At 40.3% G+C, this 16,911-nt stretch overlaps 1 protein-coding gene across 2 annotated transcripts; it reads left to right on the top strand.

Annotated features, from left to right (window-relative positions):
• Positions 1 to 777: 777 nt before the first annotated feature.
• Positions 778 to 15,277, top strand: RANGAP1 (Ran GTPase activating protein 1). 2 transcript variants are annotated; one of them, XM_053469325.1, is made up of 16 exons: positions 778 to 1,248; positions 2,450 to 2,575; positions 3,441 to 3,568; positions 9,688 to 9,747; positions 9,845 to 10,024; positions 10,319 to 10,453; positions 10,545 to 10,703; positions 10,971 to 11,084; positions 11,167 to 11,266; positions 11,967 to 12,051; positions 12,461 to 12,620; positions 13,269 to 13,382; positions 13,788 to 13,890; positions 13,976 to 14,064; positions 14,684 to 14,805; positions 14,971 to 15,277. In XM_053469325.1, the coding sequence occupies exons 2-16, from the start codon at positions 2,464 to 2,466 to the stop codon at positions 15,038 to 15,040; spliced, it is 1,731 nt and encodes a 576-aa protein (XP_053325300.1). In that variant the 5' UTR covers positions 778 to 1,248; positions 2,450 to 2,463; the 3' UTR covers positions 15,041 to 15,277. The 2 variants fall into 2 exon arrangements, with proteins under 2 accessions (XP_053325300.1, XP_053325299.1); XM_053469324.1 differs by having other exon boundaries at positions 13,266 to 13,382.
• Positions 15,278 to 16,911: the final 1,634 nt, after the last annotated feature.

The raw sequence follows: 16,911 nt of genomic DNA, 5'->3' as shown, positions 1-16,911 counted from the left end.
CTAATGCTGCGACCCTTTAATACAGATCCTCATGTTGTGGTGACCCCCAACCATAAAATTATGTAATTATATATTGTGAAACATGTGTTTTCCGATGGTCTTAGGCGTTCGACCCCCAGGTTGAGAACCGCTGGTCTAGATGGACCCTTTATCAGTCATAGGGAAGTGGGGAGGATAAAACAAATAAAACAGGAATTTTCAGATACTAGAATGGTGAAGTGGGTTTAATACACTGGATAACCGCCCTGGTTAGTCTTATTCTTCTCCTTGGAGACAGTTCTGCAGATTCGGTTTCATTCCACATACTCTCTTTTATGCTTAGACTGGTCAATACAGAGTAAAAATGTCAGACCTTATCCCGCTATCAGTATCTGAGCCCTGTCCCGTTATGGAAGAGCTGTATGTGGAGGATACATTTAAGGAATGCGAGATTTCTTCTTCAACTGTTGCCTTAAGTAGCCCAGGATGCTCTTGTCTCATCATCTTTCTTTAGTTCCTCCCCCTTATTTGGTCCAATAGTTTTGCTACATATTTTCCTTCCTTTTTTTGTCGCCTTTTTATAATTTGTCTCTTTATGGAAATGAAACTGCATCTCTTAACTATGTACTATGGCATATTAAGAAACGTATCACATTCAAGAGGAACTGTAAATTTGTTGAAAGCTGCTTGACTACCTATGTGATGCTATATATATACACATACTCTGCATTGTGATAAAATGCTGCAATAATAATTCATTTTTAAAAGTTGAATTAGTTTTTAATACTTCCGGCTTCCATTTACATTGTATGGCCAAATATACTACACATTGTGTAATGAAGTTGTGTAAATCAGTAACAGGTGACGTGCTGTAATGATATCGTTCGATATTTATCCTTATTCCAGGAAGGTATTTAATAATCATATAATCTGTATCATAACTTCCCTCTCTTTCGCTACGAAGTCAAAATGGCGAAACGCCATTTAAATAAAATGTTCGCTACTACTGAGCCGAGCTTGCCTCTTTTCCCGCTAAGCATTAAGGGGGTTGTAGTCCATTATTCGGAGGCTATGGCACAAAGATGCTTTCGCTATCTTGCTCGTTGAACTACAAGTCCCAGAAGGCAGTGCATGGCGCGCTTGTTCGATGTAATCTGCCGGTTCAAAAAAAAAAAAAAAAAGATCGGTTCGCCATCAGCAGCGTGTTCGGTGACAGGCCTGGGGATTACCGAAGGTGTATCATAATTAATACAGCCTCCATAATCACAGGTACTGCTTCTAAACGATATTGTAGATAGGGTGTATTAGTCTAATTTACCTAAAACAGTAGTTTTGGCGGGAGGATGAATTCGCGCTGTCACTTCCTTATTATCGAAGCAGTTTTTGTTTGAGGCCTTGTGTGAAAGCACGACTATTCATTTTTGTTCAGTGTAAACTCCGTTTTTCAGGCGTTCCCAGCCATTTCCTCATTGAGTGTGTGTACAGTGGTGCGTGCTAACATTAATAAAGTCACGCTCACACTTAAGCCCATAGAGAATATTGTTAAAGGGGAGTAGGTTAGATTTACGTATGGATTTGGTGCACATCGAGGGGTTTTATGTTAACGTCCCGTCCTTTTGACTAAGGTTATTCTTCTATTTTATATCATAAATGACTAACCAGGATTATTCTGGGATAGGTATGTTATATGCGCCCCCCCCATTTTATACACACGTTTATGTAATCACTGCTTATGTTATCATTGTAATTCTGATCTCAGTATAATATAAAGTGGACTTCCAATCAGTGCTTGTGCATTTATATTTGTAGCCATTAGGTAAGTGCTCCATTACGTTCCGGTGTTCGCATTAACAACGGAGCGGGTTTTAGTGTAATATGTCTGCTGCCTCTAAATGCCTCCTATGTATAGCCACAATAAAACGTATGTAATAGTAAACAAAAACCGCAGGGCACGCTCTAGAAGTCCTGTCATATTGACCTTTAGCATTAGTCACAAGGGGACAGTCCAGGCATCATGTGCGCTTTAATGCACGCACTGAGCGCTGGTCTGTCTAAACCCCGTGCGCATCTCTGGAAAGTCCTCTATTTGCTTCAGCTGAGCGCTTTCCTGACGCTGAGTGACGAGCGGCCAAGCAGTGTCAGGAATCATCTGACTATGGAGGAGGAAGGCAGCTAGTTTTTTTTTTTTTTTTTAAACATTGTGGAAGAACGGATATTTAAGTACTGAAAACTATAATATGCATTCTTCTGTGGGGGTGTCAGACATTGTATTGTCCCTTTAAGTGACTTTGCATTTCATATTGTCATATTGTATTGCCTTATGTACATAGTAATGTAGTAATTTAGGTCTGGAACAAAGGGGCAGAAAGTTCAACATCGCTGTTGAAATTGTTTGTAATACCTTTATGTGCCAGGATGATATAACCTGTTGTGCAGGTACTGATCTGTACATCTGCCATCATTTTAGCAGAGTAACCAGCAGCGATGGCATCTGAAGACATCTCTCAGCTTGCCGATTCCCTGGCAAAGACACAGGTGGGAGGAGGAGAGCTGAGCTTTAAAGGAAAGACTCTGAAACTAAACACAGCTGAAGATGGTAAGAACTTTATTTGCTTTGTTGCGAAAAGAATTAGCTGTACAATTGATGAGAATGTTTGTGGTTGAATGGTATTTGGTGTTTGCAAAACCACGCAGCAGTTTATTATGTCTGTCCAATAACATTTTTTAGTGCAGTGGCCAAAAAAATGCTGCAGGAAAATACATCTGTGCTTTTTGAGTTAAGAACTAGACCCCTAGACCCCTCTCCCAACCAACATCACTGAAGCATGTAATGTCCATCTTATAGGTAAACTAAAGATGTTTCACATGATAACTTTGCTCATTTACTTTACTTTCTTCTGCCTTCCTCGTAGAAGACAGGCCTGCTGGCTCTAGTGCATGGGCTTTATGGGGCGCTCCAATTGCATTCTCCATGCAGGGATCAGGAAAAAATATTAACCTGGCTGGTCTTGTTACATTCCTTGAATGCTAGGGAATGCATTTGGGTTTCTTTAAAAATATATTCCAGTAATATTTTTAGCTTTGGTTAGATAAGTTCCGTCCCGTTTGTACGTAAGTGTTTGTAAATCACAGAGAAGCCACGACGCTTTCGTGTCCGTTCACTAAAAGGAGAGTGGTGCTTCAGCACATTGGCTTTATTATACATTATTTAACCCCAGTGAGATTCTGTTGCAGGAAGAGCTTGGCTGTCCCTGTGTAATCTATAGATTACTATCTTTACATGTTCAATTAGGTATTTTATAGGGCCATCTCAGCCATTCGGGGTGGAGGAACTTGGCTAGTACTTGCCCTTCATAGTAATTAGTGAAGTGCAACTCTATGGCAAACTCTCAACCTAGTGAATAAACCCTTCTCTTCTTCATTGGAATTTACTGATTTATTTTTCTGCCTTAAACTTGTAGCAGAGGAGGTGATCAGAGAGATCGATGCGTTCGAAGGGCTGGAGGCTTTGCGACTGGAAGGAAACACTTTTGGTGTGGAGGCGGCAAAAGCGATAGCCAAGGCTCTTGAAAAGAAACCAGATCTAAAGGTGATTTAGGGTAACCCTGACATTTGGTAGTTGAATTGTCACACCCTTAAGTGTGTCGTGTTAACTATTTTGTTACCTTAGAGAAAAGGCGAAGGTAAAGCATTATGAGACCTATTTTGTGTGCATAAACAATGCAAAAAAAGTAAGTGAACCCCTTTTTCTGCATTGTTTTAAAATGTGATCTGATCTTCATCTAAGTCATTTGTGGAGAGAAACACAATGTGCTTAAGCCAATAACACACAAACAATAATCTTTCACGCCTTAATTGAACACACCTATTAAACATTCACGGTGCTGGTGGAAAAAGTAAGTCATTCCTTGAATTTAATAACTGGTTGAACCACTTTTGGCAACAATAACCTCAAACGTACGCTTCCAGTAGCTGCGGATAAGATCTGCACAGTGTTCAGGAGGAAATTTAGACCATTCTTCCTTCCAGAACTGCTTAACCTCGGCCATATTGTTAGGATCTCTGGTGTGAAGAACAGATTCCGTAGCGCTGTTGCAATCAGTACACGAAAGCAAACTGGTACAATAGGAGAAGAGGGCCCAGGCTCTTGCCAGCTTAGGGTATAATCGGTGGTTGAGGGGGAAGTAAAAGAGGACTGCTTGGATGGGTATGAGCTGGTAAGGGTCCGGATCATCTGAACGGTTGAGGTTGTTGATCGTTTAGAGGGCTTGATTAGGATGAGGAAAGGTTGAACGCTTCTTGACAAAGGTGGGTTTTCAGAGAGCTTTTGAAAGTTGCGTACAACGGGAAGAACGGAGGAGGGGAGCAGTGGCTTTTTCTGGTGTTTTGCTGTGGACTCTAATGCCTGTTCAATTTTTTTGCAAATGGTAGACACGTGATCAGAGATCGCAGCCAGTTCCAATGTTTCCTTCAGCTGTTACTCTACGGTTCTTTTTTACCTGGTCAAGAATAGTGCATTGTGCCTTTGGAGTCGTTATGGCTGGGAGCGCCCACTTCTAGGAAAAGTAGCCGCAGTACTTAACCCCTTAATGACAATTGCCGGTCCTGGCACGGCACGGAAAAGCATGTGCTTTACGACAATTGACGTGCCAGGACCGGCACGTCTTTAAACGGGTGCAGAAAGCGATCTACTATCGCTTTCTGCACCCAAAAAGCGTTGCTGAATGCCTCGACCTCGAGGCATTCAGCAACGCCGCGATCGGCACGAAGGGGCCATCTCTGGCCCCTCCACGGGGCGTCAACATCCGCCATACTTTGTATGGCGGCGGACGCCCGTTTTAAAAGCGTTTAGGAGGCGATCGACGATCGCCTCCTAAACTTAAATGGTGTCGCTGGAATGCCTCGATCAGGAGGCATCCAGCGACACCAAACACTAACCTTTTGATGGGCTGTGACCGCTCCGGAGAGCGGTCACAGCCGCAGCTACCGGCAATCTTCGCCATCAAGGAAGATGGCCGCCGTCCTGTAACAGGAACCAACAAATTTTAAAATTTAGCTAGATGGTCCAGACCATCTAGAGAACTTTGGCTCCACTTGCAGGTTGAATACAGGTACTGCATTCACCATGCAAGTCAATGGAGCCCAGCTTTCTAATCACAGTGTGATTAGTAAAAATAAATTAAAAAATAAAATAAAATTAATAATAATTAGAAAAAAATAGTAAAAAAACAGTAAAATGTAAAAATCATTTCCCACTGATGTCACTATCAGGGGAACCTCCAAGTTGAAAAAAAATGTTAATTTTTTTTTAAAAAAAAATAATAAAAAAAAATATATATATATATAAAAAATATATTTTTGTGAGCAAGTCCTAAAGTTAGCATATTAGCTTAAAACAATTCTCGCATGGAAAGAGTTAAAATACTGGCATATTAAATGCCCGTGGGGTGTCTACTTTTAAAAAATGTATGATTTGATGGGGTAAATTGAATGGGCCAGGTTCAACAATGTCCCAATTAACACGGGGGGAAGGATGGCCACACATCTAATTTCCAATTAGAAAAATGCACACGTACCAAATGTGGCCTTTTAGTTCCCCCAAAAAATGACACACCCATGCATGTGGGGTATCACTGTGGGGTATCACAGATGTTGCTGAACACATTATGGGGTGTCGTGTGACAGCGGCATATACCAGGAGCTGTAAATTCATACATAAAGTAGGTGTGTGGGGGAAAAATACACACACAAAAATATTACTGCAAACTTTGAAAAAATGCTGGTGGTAAAATGTGTGCATGCAAAGAGTTAAAATACCAGCATTTAAAATACCCTGGGGTGTCTAGTTTTGAAAAATATATGGTTTTGTTGGGCACACTGAAATGGCCCGGCTCCAAGATGTACCAAATAGGGCATGGGCAGTGGATCCAAATGCCAAAGTTCAACATTGAAAAAAGCGCATGCCCCAAATGTGGCCCTTTTGCCCCAAAACAGCCAGGCAAAATCATTCATGTGAGGTATCTCTGTACTCAGGAGATGTTGCTGAACACATATTGGGGTGTTTTGTGATAGTGACATATACGAGAACATTTTAATTCATACCTGAATTAAAATGTGTGTGGAAAACCAAATGCAAACAAATGACTACCACAAAGTTTGACAAAGACTGGTGGTAGATATGGTGCATGGAAAGAGTTAAAATACTAGCATTTGAAATACCCTGGGGTGTCTAGTTTTCAAAAATATATGGGTTTATTGGGCACACTGAAATGGCCCGGCTCAAAGATGTACCAAATAGGGCATGGGCAGTGGATCCCCAAATGCCAAAGTTCAACATTGAAAAATGCGCATGCCCCAAATGTGGCCCTTTTGCCCCCAAACAGCCAGGCAAAATCATTCATGTGGGGTATCGCTGCGCTCAGGAGATGTTGCTGAACACATATTGGGGTGTTTTGTGATAGTGACATAAACGAGAACATTTTAATTCATACCTGAAGTAAAATGTGTATGACAAAACAAATGCAAAAAAATGACTACCATAAAGTTTGACAAAGACTGGTGGTAGATATGGTGCATGGAAAGAGTTAAAATACTAGCATTTGGAATACCCTGGGCTGTCTAGTTTTCAAAAATATATGACTTGATGGGGTAAATTGCATTGGCCGGGTTCAAAGATACCCGAAATGGCACAAGGGGGGAAGAATTACCAGATTTGGAAAAAATGGCTTTGAAATAGCAAAACGCTACCTGTACTTATTGCCCCATAATGGGTAGAAAAAAGCAAAAAAACATAAAAACATTGGGTATTTCTAAACTCAGGACAAATAGTAGAATCTATTTAGCAGGTTTTTTCATTACCTTTTATAGATGAGTAAAAGATTTTTCAACTAAAAGTTAGAAACAGTCATTTTTTTCTAAATTTTTCACCATATTTTATAATTTTTTTAATAGTAAATAATATGATACAATCAAAACAATGTCATCTAAAGAAAGCCCTTCTTGTCCTGAAAAAAACAATATCTAATGGGTGTGGGTTCAGTAAACGGGAAAGAAGAAAATTACAGCTAAACACAAGCAGCGCAGAAATGTTAAAAAGGCCATTGTCACAAAGGGTACAAAAAGTAAAATCAGCCTTTGTCTCGAAGGGGTTAAATCATCTCTGTTTATAAACAGTTTGTCTGTGGACTGATGAATATGTAAATCAACAATTCCTGATTGTAGTTCTGAGATTCATTTTTGTGAGGCATGGTTCACATCAGCAGATGCTTCTTGATAATATAGAAGTCAAAAATGTTTTGTTTTGTTTTTTTATGTCAAAGTAGCTCTAAAACGCATTTCAAATCCTGTTACATTGATTGGACTTCTGACTCCAATAGAAGAGACTAGCCTAAGGGTTTTCATACTATTTCCAACCCACACTGTGAGTGTTAGAATGATGTATTTGATACGGACGAGAACAATATAATAATTTAATATTTAAAACAGATTGTGTTCATTATTGTAACTTAGATGAGGATCGTATTAGGGCTGAAACAACTAATCGATAAAATCGTTGACAATGATTTTCATTATCGATTAGTCGAATCGATTTTTATCGATTATAAAGAGGTTTTTTTTCAGAGCAAATGCTCTGAAAAACTCCTCTCCTTATATAATCCGACCTCTAACAGAGATCGGATTATAACACTAGAATCCAGATCCCCCCCCCAACGCTGCAGGGGACCTGGATTCCCCTCACTGTTGGCCGGTCTCTCACTTCTGTCTCTCTCCCCCCTCCCATACACCCCTCTGACTCCTCCCCCTCCCATACACCACTCTGCCTCTCTCCCGACTCCCTGGTATTTTGTGAACCTCCGTTGCTGACAGGCACTTTCACTGCAGCTTCATAGAAGCGTAAGTGAAGGGCAGTACGGGAGGCTGTCTGTGCGATGCAGACCCCCACCAGCTGATAGAGAGGATGATCCTCTGCAGGAGACCTCGATTCTCTGTCAGCCGGTGGGGGTCTGCGCGATGTGCACAGACAGCCTCCGTTACTCACCTTCACATACGCTAAGGCTTCTATGAAGCTGCAGTGAAAGTGCCTGTCAGCAACGGAGGTTCACAAAATACCAGGGAGCCGGGCAGAGTGGTGTATGGGAGGGGGGAGGAGTCAGAGGGGTGTATGGGAGGGGGGAGGAGGCAGAGTGGCGTATGGGAGGGGGGAGGAGGCAGAGTGGCGTATGGGAGGGGCCAGAGTGGCATATGGGAGGGGGGAGGAGGCAGAGTGGCATATGGGAGGGGGAGGAGCCAGAGTGAAAGTGCCTGTCAGCAACGGAGGTTCACAAAATACCAGGGAGCCGGGCAGAGTGGTGTATGGGAGGGGGGAGGAGTCAGAGGGGTGTATGGGAGGGGGGAGGAGTCAGAGGGGCGTATGGAAGGGGGGAGGAGGCAGAGTGGCATATGGGAGGGGGGAGGAGGCAGAGTGGCGTATGGGAGGGGCCAGAGTGGCGTATGGGAAGGGGAGGAGGCAGAGTGGCATATGGGAGGGGGAGGAGCCAGAGTGGAGTATGGGAGAGGGGAGGAGGCAGTGGTGTATGGGAGGGGGAGGAGCCAGAGTGGCGTATGGGAGGGACCAGAGTGGTGAATGGAAGGGGCCAGAGTGGCGTATGGGAGGGGGGAGGAGGCAAAGTGGCGTATGGGAGGGGAGGAGCCAGAGTGGAGTATGGGAGGGGGAGGAGGCAGAGTGGTGTATGGGTGAATTATAGTGGTGTATGGGGGTGTAATGAATTTCGGGGAGGCAGAATGGCATATCTAGGGGAGTTAGAGTGGTGCATAGGCGGAGGTAGAGTGGTGTATGGAGGGTATAATGAATTTCAGAGTGGCATATCTGGGGGAGGCAGAGTGGTGAATCAAGGAGTATAATGAATTTCAGGGTGGTGCAGGGCATTTATGGGGAGCGGAGTGGCATATCAGGGTGGACAGTGGCATATAGGGAGGTATAAGGCATAAATGGGGGCGAGTGGCATATTGGAAGTTTATAAGGCATATCGATATTAGGGGGTATAAGGCATATCGATATTAGGCATATCAGGGGGGCATAAGACATATCTGGGGGTAAAAGGTATATCAGGGGGCTCAGTTGCATATCACTGGCATATAAGGAGTATAAGGCATATCGGGGCACAGTGGAATCTCTGGCATATAGGAGGTATAAGGCATATCTGGGGGCAGAGTGGCAAGCTGGGGGTCAGATGTGCATAACTGGGGGCAGTTTGGTAAAAAAAAGAAAATATAAGCAAAGCTTTTTTCTCATAGTTTTAATTAAATATGAAAAATAGTTAACATGAATCATTATTTACTAATAACTTTGTATTAATACCTAGTTTGAGAAACACTGTGTTTGGGTTCTTGTAGCTTTTATTATTATGTCAGTAAAATAAGGTGAATAGAGAGAGAGAGGCCATTGCAATAAAGAGATGAAAGTGTAAATTGTACGTTTATTACATTATTTAAAAAAAAAATTGCATTTTTTTATTCGATTAATCGAAAAAATAATCGGCCAACTATTAAAATAATCGTTAGTTGCAGCCCTAGATCGTATCATATTTTAAGACGAGTTTATACATAAATGCTGGTGATTCCAAAGGGTTCGCTTGCTTTTTCTTGCCACTGTATATTCCTCTTCATGTTAATATATATCCTTTTTTTTTTTTCCTTCAACTTCTTTAGCGTTGTCATTGGAGCGACATGTTTACAGGGAGGCTGAGATCTGAAATCCCACCAGCTCTGGTAGGTATTTAATCATTCTAACAGCATTATTTTGTTTTTCCTTGTTCCTGGGCACGTATTGTACTGAATAGCCACTGAACCTGTTTGTTCGTTATAGATTTCTTTGGGTGACGCGTTGATAACTGCTGGAGCGCAGCTAACAGAGCTGGACCTTAGTGATAATGCATTTGGACCGGATGGAGTACGGGGCTTTGAAGCACTTCTCAAGAGTCCTGCCTGCTTTACTTTGCAGCATCTTAAACTGAATAACTGTGGCATGGGCATTGGTGGAGGAAAGGTAGGTGTATAGCTGGCACCTCTTAAATGTAGATTTGTCTCCAAAACATGTTGAACCAAAAGGACAGTTTACTGTCCCTAACAACCTCACCACAAATATTGCATATTAAAGTGTAGTGTAATTTTATAAAGCATTGAGCATTAGAGCAACCAGATTGAGTGGTGTCAATTGCTGGAACTGCTGTCATAGGGTTAGTTAGTTTTTTCTGTACTGTTTGTAACCTGTTTTACAAACGTAAATTTTGTGTAACAGAATTCTGTATCACTCGAGTATTTGACCTTTTAACTTTTTTAGATCCTTGCTGCTGCTTTAACAGAGTGCCATAAAAAGTCAAGTGTTACTGGAAAGCCTTTGAGTCTGAAAGTGTTTGTGGCAGGTAGAAACCGCTTGGAGAATGATGGGGCCACTGCATTAGCAGACGCTTTTCGGGTGTGTATCAATAGTGTATATTAATGTCTCATGTATCTTCTATCTTACAATACTCTGAATCCTCAGTGATGCAATTTTTTTTATTATCAAGTTGATTGGTACCTTGGAGGAAGTACACATGCCCCAGAATGGCATTAACCACCCTGGAATCACAGCATTGGCAGAATCCTTTAAGGCCAACCCTCTACTGAAGGTCATCAACCTTAATGACAACACATTCACAGACAAAGGAGGAATTGCAATGGCAGAGGTAAGATACTTGTAATGCCCTCAGTTTATTTATCCTTTTTTGTTCTTACCATTAAGTCCACCATAATCAAATATACAATTACATTGTTTCCTTCATGAAAGGGGAGCTCAGCGGTGTTACTTTTTCTGTGCTGTGTGGGGTCATCTGTTCAGTTTCATTCTCCCCATAGTAATATAAAATACTTGTTTAGTGTGTTCTCATGTAACCATGGTGTTTTTATTTTATGATTTGAGATGATGAATAAAAAGAATTCTCCATTTTATTTAGGCTCTGAAGACGCTTCGCCAGGTGGAACAAATTAATTTTGGGGATTGTTTGGTGCGTTCCAAAGGAGCATATGCTATTGCTGGTGCTTTGAAAGAAGGATTACACAAATTGAAGGTATGGGTTATTTTTTTTTTTTCTTTTCCCCCCTATTATGACCAAAGTCCTATCCTGAAATCTGAATTGCTCTTCATTATAGGAACTTAATCTCTCCTTCTGTGAGATTAAAAGAGATGCGGCTTTGACATTGGCAGAGTCTGTGGAACATAAATCTGAACTGGAGAAACTGGACTTGAATGGTATGTTTTACAGGGATACGTAGGAAATTAAAGGGACACTCCGGTGTCTGACAGCCTTATGAAAATACTTTGTATGTACTTTTCATATGTATTGTTTAACCTCCATTGTACCATTTGCATGCCACTGATCAATCATGGAAAAGTGCTTCCATTTAAATAAATGGGAGAATATGCACACAAGAGAGTCTGAGTGGTGGTTGGTATATCATGTGGGTGCTGGCAGTAGGAGATGTGTTGGGCCAAGGCAGCTGTCCCTTGTCACATGATTGTCAATCAGTGTTCACATGTACTGTGACCACTCTGCTTCCCTAAACTCAGCTTTCAGTGTTTAATCTCCCCGGCTCGCCTTATTCTAACTGTAAGGCAAGGAGAGAGTGATAAGTGTGTGTGTATAATTTATGTTGTTCCTAAGTAGTGTGGGTTCATTATTATTTGTTTTATATAGCGCCATAGCGCTGTACAATGGGTAGACAGGACATAACAAGTAGCATGTAATATAACAAATTGACTAACAGACTATAGGGGAGGAGGGCCCTGCTCAAACGAGCTTACAGTCTTGTTCATCAACCACACTTCAAAAAGTGTTAGATTTGTTTAAATTAAGCATGTCCAAAACCCTTGGGTACCAAGGGATTAACAGTACCTAGGTATGCTTATTGACTATTCCAATATTACAAGTGCATGTGCTTTTGTATTGTAGGAAATTGCCTTGGTGAAGAGGGTTGTGAGCACATGCAAGAAATTTTGGATAGTTTTAATATGGGCACAGTCCTGGGATCGTTAAGGTAATTAAGGTGTATACTTCATCTATCCTAATGTTTTTCTATAATTTCTGTAATTTGAGTGCTCTTAATGCACTGACTTTTCCCTGCATTATACATTTTTTTTGCTTGTGCTATTTTCTTCTAACAGTAGGTAGCTGTTTTGTTTTGTTATGCACCACAACACCGCCACCCCACCCCCGCCACACACAGGATCGACAAAATTAAATTTAATAGTACATTTTTAGCGCCACACTGTGTGGTCCCTTGATGGGCGATACATTTCCTTAATGCTATAATTTTCCCTATAATTCACAAAATTCTGTGTTGGTGTGAATTACAAAACATTTATGCTAATTTGGGGGAAGGTATTAAAACCTGCATCATGACAGTGAGCGTGCTATTTTAAGAAATTATATTCACCATCATGCAGTGATGATGAAGGTGATGATGATGAAGAGGAGGAGGATGAAGAAGATGATGACGATGATGAGGAGGAGGAAGAAGAAGATGATGATGATGATGAGGAGGAGGAGGAAGGCAGAGATGAAGATGACCAAAAAGAAGAGTTGTCCAAGAAAATTACAACAAATGTATGTGAACAGCAGGTGCCTGTAGTCTGTATATCTGTCAAAACTGCCTTCATATTCTTGCTTTTCTTGCCAGTGACGCATTACATTCATCTTCTGACCACTTACTCTGAAAGTGTTTTTTCTTTTTCTTTTTTTTTTTACATTCTCAGTAAGCAAGGTCTTAATCAACTGCACCAAACAGGCCACTGACTTTGTGATCAAAAGCTCAATTGAACTGTCAATGACTGTATATAGTCATTTGAATTTAAAGACACTTTGCGTTTGTTTTATGAGAGCTGATGTCTGTCCCTGAGTTCAAACAAGGTAGAGGAGGGGCTCCCCTTTACTAATCAGAAATGTTTGATTAACCCCCATTAGCTGTAGACAACGAGAAAATATAGGCTAAATCTGTTGGTTGCGTGCAGCCAGTGTAGTAATGGTTACTTATCTTTACTAGCTGCTTTAATTTCTGTTTTTGTGAGTTTATGTAGCAGTTGATTTTCTCTTTAAACTTTTTTAAAACTGTAGTATTGTATCACTATTTCTGTATTCCAGACTCCAAGTAATGCTTTGGAAATGTAAAATTGTTCAACAATGCTCTTAAATGACTCTGGAAAAATTTAGTATGTTGGTAAATGCATAAATTTCTCTTCAAACTTCCCTCAGGAGTCGGCACCTGTTTCACCTCCCCGCGCTCCGGTTGATGCGTCCGCTTTCCTTGGCTTCCCGTCTCCAGAAAAACTTTTGCAGATGGGTCCTAAACGTTCCCTCATAGCACAGCAAGTAGGTTTGATCCCTTTGAGAAAGCTTTTATCTTCTGGTCACTGCGTTTCTGTTTGTAAAACATATCTGAACGAAAAATAACATCTCAACTGGTGTTTATATGTCAGATTAGACATACAACCCCAACACAAAAACTAAAAATAAGTTGTGAAATCTGCTACTTAAATAGCTCTACATGGTATTACCGCAGTTCAATAAGTACAAAACACGTATATGCACCAAAGCACTAATGATTTTGTCCAGTCGCCAGCGGTAATAACTGATTTTTGCCAGGGTTACCATGATCTATCCAGCCTTAGTGATGTGTATATATTTTAAAGAGACGTTCCAGTATCCCACATCACACAACTTTTGTGTAATGGAGCAAAGTTGTTCGCTTACATTCTAAAACCTGTGTTCTTTCAGACTGATGTTGCCAATGTGGAAAAGGTAGTACAGACGTTCATCCAAGTTTCTTCAGTGTACAGGGATGATGGTGCTGTGAAGGCAGCTGTGGAGGAAACTGTAGGTATGTGGGTTGTTCTCTTAACTGTTCTGTTTTCTTTAGAAAATTGTTTTTTACAATGAGTATTTTTGTTCATCTTCTGACCTAGATACCTTGATGAGGAAGGCTTTTGATAGTTCTTCATTCCAGCAAGACGCATTTATCACCAGTTTGCTTGTGCATATGGGACTTCTTAAGGTAATGCATTTTGTAGTGAAATAATATGCTATCGGAACCTGTGATTGCGCATGGTAGACTATTACTGGTGGGTAAGGGCTCCCATTGAAATCAGAGCGCCAGTTGTGTGCTTCCAGGAAAGCTCTCCTTGAAATCTCAAGATATAATAGTATGCTGGTAAGTTCCATTTTAAGCAAATAAACCTTTAGGACGCAACAAACCACCAGTGCCAATAGTGACTATTGGGTCAAGAAACTGCCAAACGGACGCACCACTGGAAATTTTTTGTTATGCCTCCAATGCAAATGATTTGAAGGATTCCACAGAGTACCCCTTGTATGCACATTTACTTTTATATGCTTTAATTGTTCAGGGAGCACCCTGGGACACTGCGTTGTCCCTTTTAAATAGGCAAATGTTAGTGGGTTTTTTTTTTTATTCTAAATAGTCTAGTTTTCCACTGATGTAAAAATGAAGGGACTAATTTCGTAGTACGCTTTAGCTATTTATCCAATTATTTGTCTGGTAGTGTCGGTATTGGCCATACTCCAATGAGTACATGGTTTTTATGTAAACATTAAGAAAATGTTTAAATACATTGGTTCAAATGGCCTTTATTTTTTTCCCCTTCCAATGACAGAGCGAAGACAAAATTAAAACCATCCCACACTTGAACGGTCCTTTACTGACATTAAATCATGTGGTGCAACAGAATTATTTCCCCAAGTCTCTGGTGCCTGTTCTTCTGGCTTTCATCTCAAAGTAAGTGTTTCGCCCAGTTAAACCAAAACCTTTCCCAGAGGAGCGCTTTACATGTGATAAGTAGTTCTAACTTTCTTTCATAGACCTAAAGAAAGAACTTAACTCTTCATTTATTCCTTGTTTTTGGCAGTATTGGCAACATCTTACTTATGTCTTTGTTTTCAGGCCTAACCGTGCTCTGGAATCAAATCCCCAGGCCCGACACACTCTCCTGCAAACACTTCACAAACTGTAACCATCTCCAGTTGCTCTGGATCACCCGACACAAGCTCTGGTTTGCAAGATGTGGATGTGATGTGAGAACTTATCTTGGAGACTCCAGAACACACGTCTGGAGAACAAGCTCCTTCTGCTCTTATCCCCAAGCCCCTTTTCCAGTATTTTTGTTTACATTTGTTGAACATCCTTTTTCCTCTACATGCTGACCTAGGTATTTTGGTTTGAATCTCGGGAAAAGCCCAAAAAATAATAATTCTAGGTTACAGAGCAACTTTCTTGAACCAGTTCGGTGATCTGAAAACAAAGGGTGCCTTTCCCAGCCAAAAGACTTAAGATTGAAAGATGGCATTTTTCCCCAAGTAAATGTTTGATTCAGATTTTTTAACACTCGCCTGTACCATCAGCCAGTTGGTAGGGCTGTTGGACTAGTTCTTGCATAATGCTAGTCGGTTGTGTGTTAGTATAAAGGGAAGCTAGTTAGCATCCTAACAGTGTACTCTGAAGAACTGTAATATTTCTGATTTACTGAAATGCTGAATTACTGAGTGGTAGCTATAAGGCTACATCTGGCTACTGTGACTTTTAAATCGCGATCGATTAAATATGACATGCTCTTATACATTTAAAGATGTATGGACATGGGGTGCGCCCAAGTCTATTCTGGGTAGATCTAAACATTTTGTCCAGTCCAAATGTTACATTTTGGTTCCCCACCTCTGAAATGACAGAATTGATTTCCTATTAAACTGTAAAATTTTTATAGTTAAATTATGGAAACTGGGAAAAAGACCGCAAAAATATCAAACCCATCTTATTTTTCTGGCATTGTTATTGACCAAATCTTGTAAATAACCATGTAATGATACAATTATTTCTGCCAGTTTTTTTTTCTTTCTCAACAGTGAAACTCTTTCACTTTTTAAGTGGTGATCAATTATTTGGAGTGTATATATATATTTGGGTTATAATGAAAGAATAATATACATTAAAATGCATTTTACTATTCTCTGGTGCATAAATTACAAAAGTGCACTCCAAAAAAGCTGGAAACTTGGCTGGCAAGAGGTATAGATCAAATGTCTTAGATGAATTAATGATACTTAGTAGAGTAGCATGTGCATAGCATTTATATTCTAGTCACTAGTATGGTGTGCACACCATTTATATTCTATTCACTAGTTGCGTGCATTGCGTAATTGGGTATGGGTCCTGCTGAGCAGCAAGGTTTTTTTTTTACGTGTACATTTGCTAAGAATTTGTGTAGTGTAATCTATAGGTAACAAGCCTGTTTATCAGCACACCGTAAATGTTCATCTGTCATATGAGAATGTATGTAATTCCTTAATATAACATATATTTAAATGTGAAACGCTTTATTTGCATCATTGCTTACTTTAAAATCAAAAAGAGATCATATCGTGGACACCATAAACTTTGAATTGGGACATCTCACGGCCCTTATGATTTTTGCTTAGTGTTTCTCAGGGTCAACGGAATAACCCGTGCTCCTAGCCAGTGATGACATCAGTCATCCTTTTAAAGAAACCCCCCCCTTTTCTATTTTCTGTTGTATTATTGCCATATTGGTCGACATGGGTAAAGTCTCTGCACAAATAGTAATGTGTATGATGCCTTAATACTATTTTGTAGTTTTCAAAGTAGTTGTAAGACTTTTAACCCATATTAAGCTTGTATTGTAATTAGGGCTGCAACTAACGATTATTTTAATAATCGATTAGTTGGCCGATTATTTTGTCGATTAATCGATTAATCGGATAAAAAAATACATTATTTTAAATTGAAGAAAAATTGCAATAAAAAACGTACAATTTACACTTTCATCTCTTTATTGCAATGGCCTTCTTATTTTACTGACATAATAATAAA

The sequence above is a fragment of the Spea bombifrons genome, chromosome 6, assembly GCF_027358695.1.
Source record: "Spea bombifrons isolate aSpeBom1 chromosome 6, aSpeBom1.2.pri, whole genome shotgun sequence".
NCBI lineage: Eukaryota > Metazoa > Chordata > Amphibia > Anura > Pelobatidae > Spea > Spea bombifrons.
The sequence above is the reverse complement of the archived record's forward strand: the minus strand, read 5'-3'. Positions and strand labels throughout refer to the sequence as shown.

Bases quoted from the DNA above. Each gene is read 5' to 3' on its own strand.
- RANGAP1 (XM_053469324.1), top strand. From the start codon at position 2,464: ATGGCATCTGAAGACATCTCTCAGCTTGCCGATTCCCTGGCAAAGACA. The intron at 10,025-10,318 runs GTAGGTGTATAG...TAACTTTTTTAG, and splicing joins TGGGCATTGGTGGAGGAAAG to ATCCTTGCTGCTGCTTTAAC. The intron at 12,621-13,265 runs GTATGTGAACAG...AACTTCCCTCAG, and splicing joins CCAAGAAAATTACAACAAAT to GAGTCGGCACCTGTTTCACC.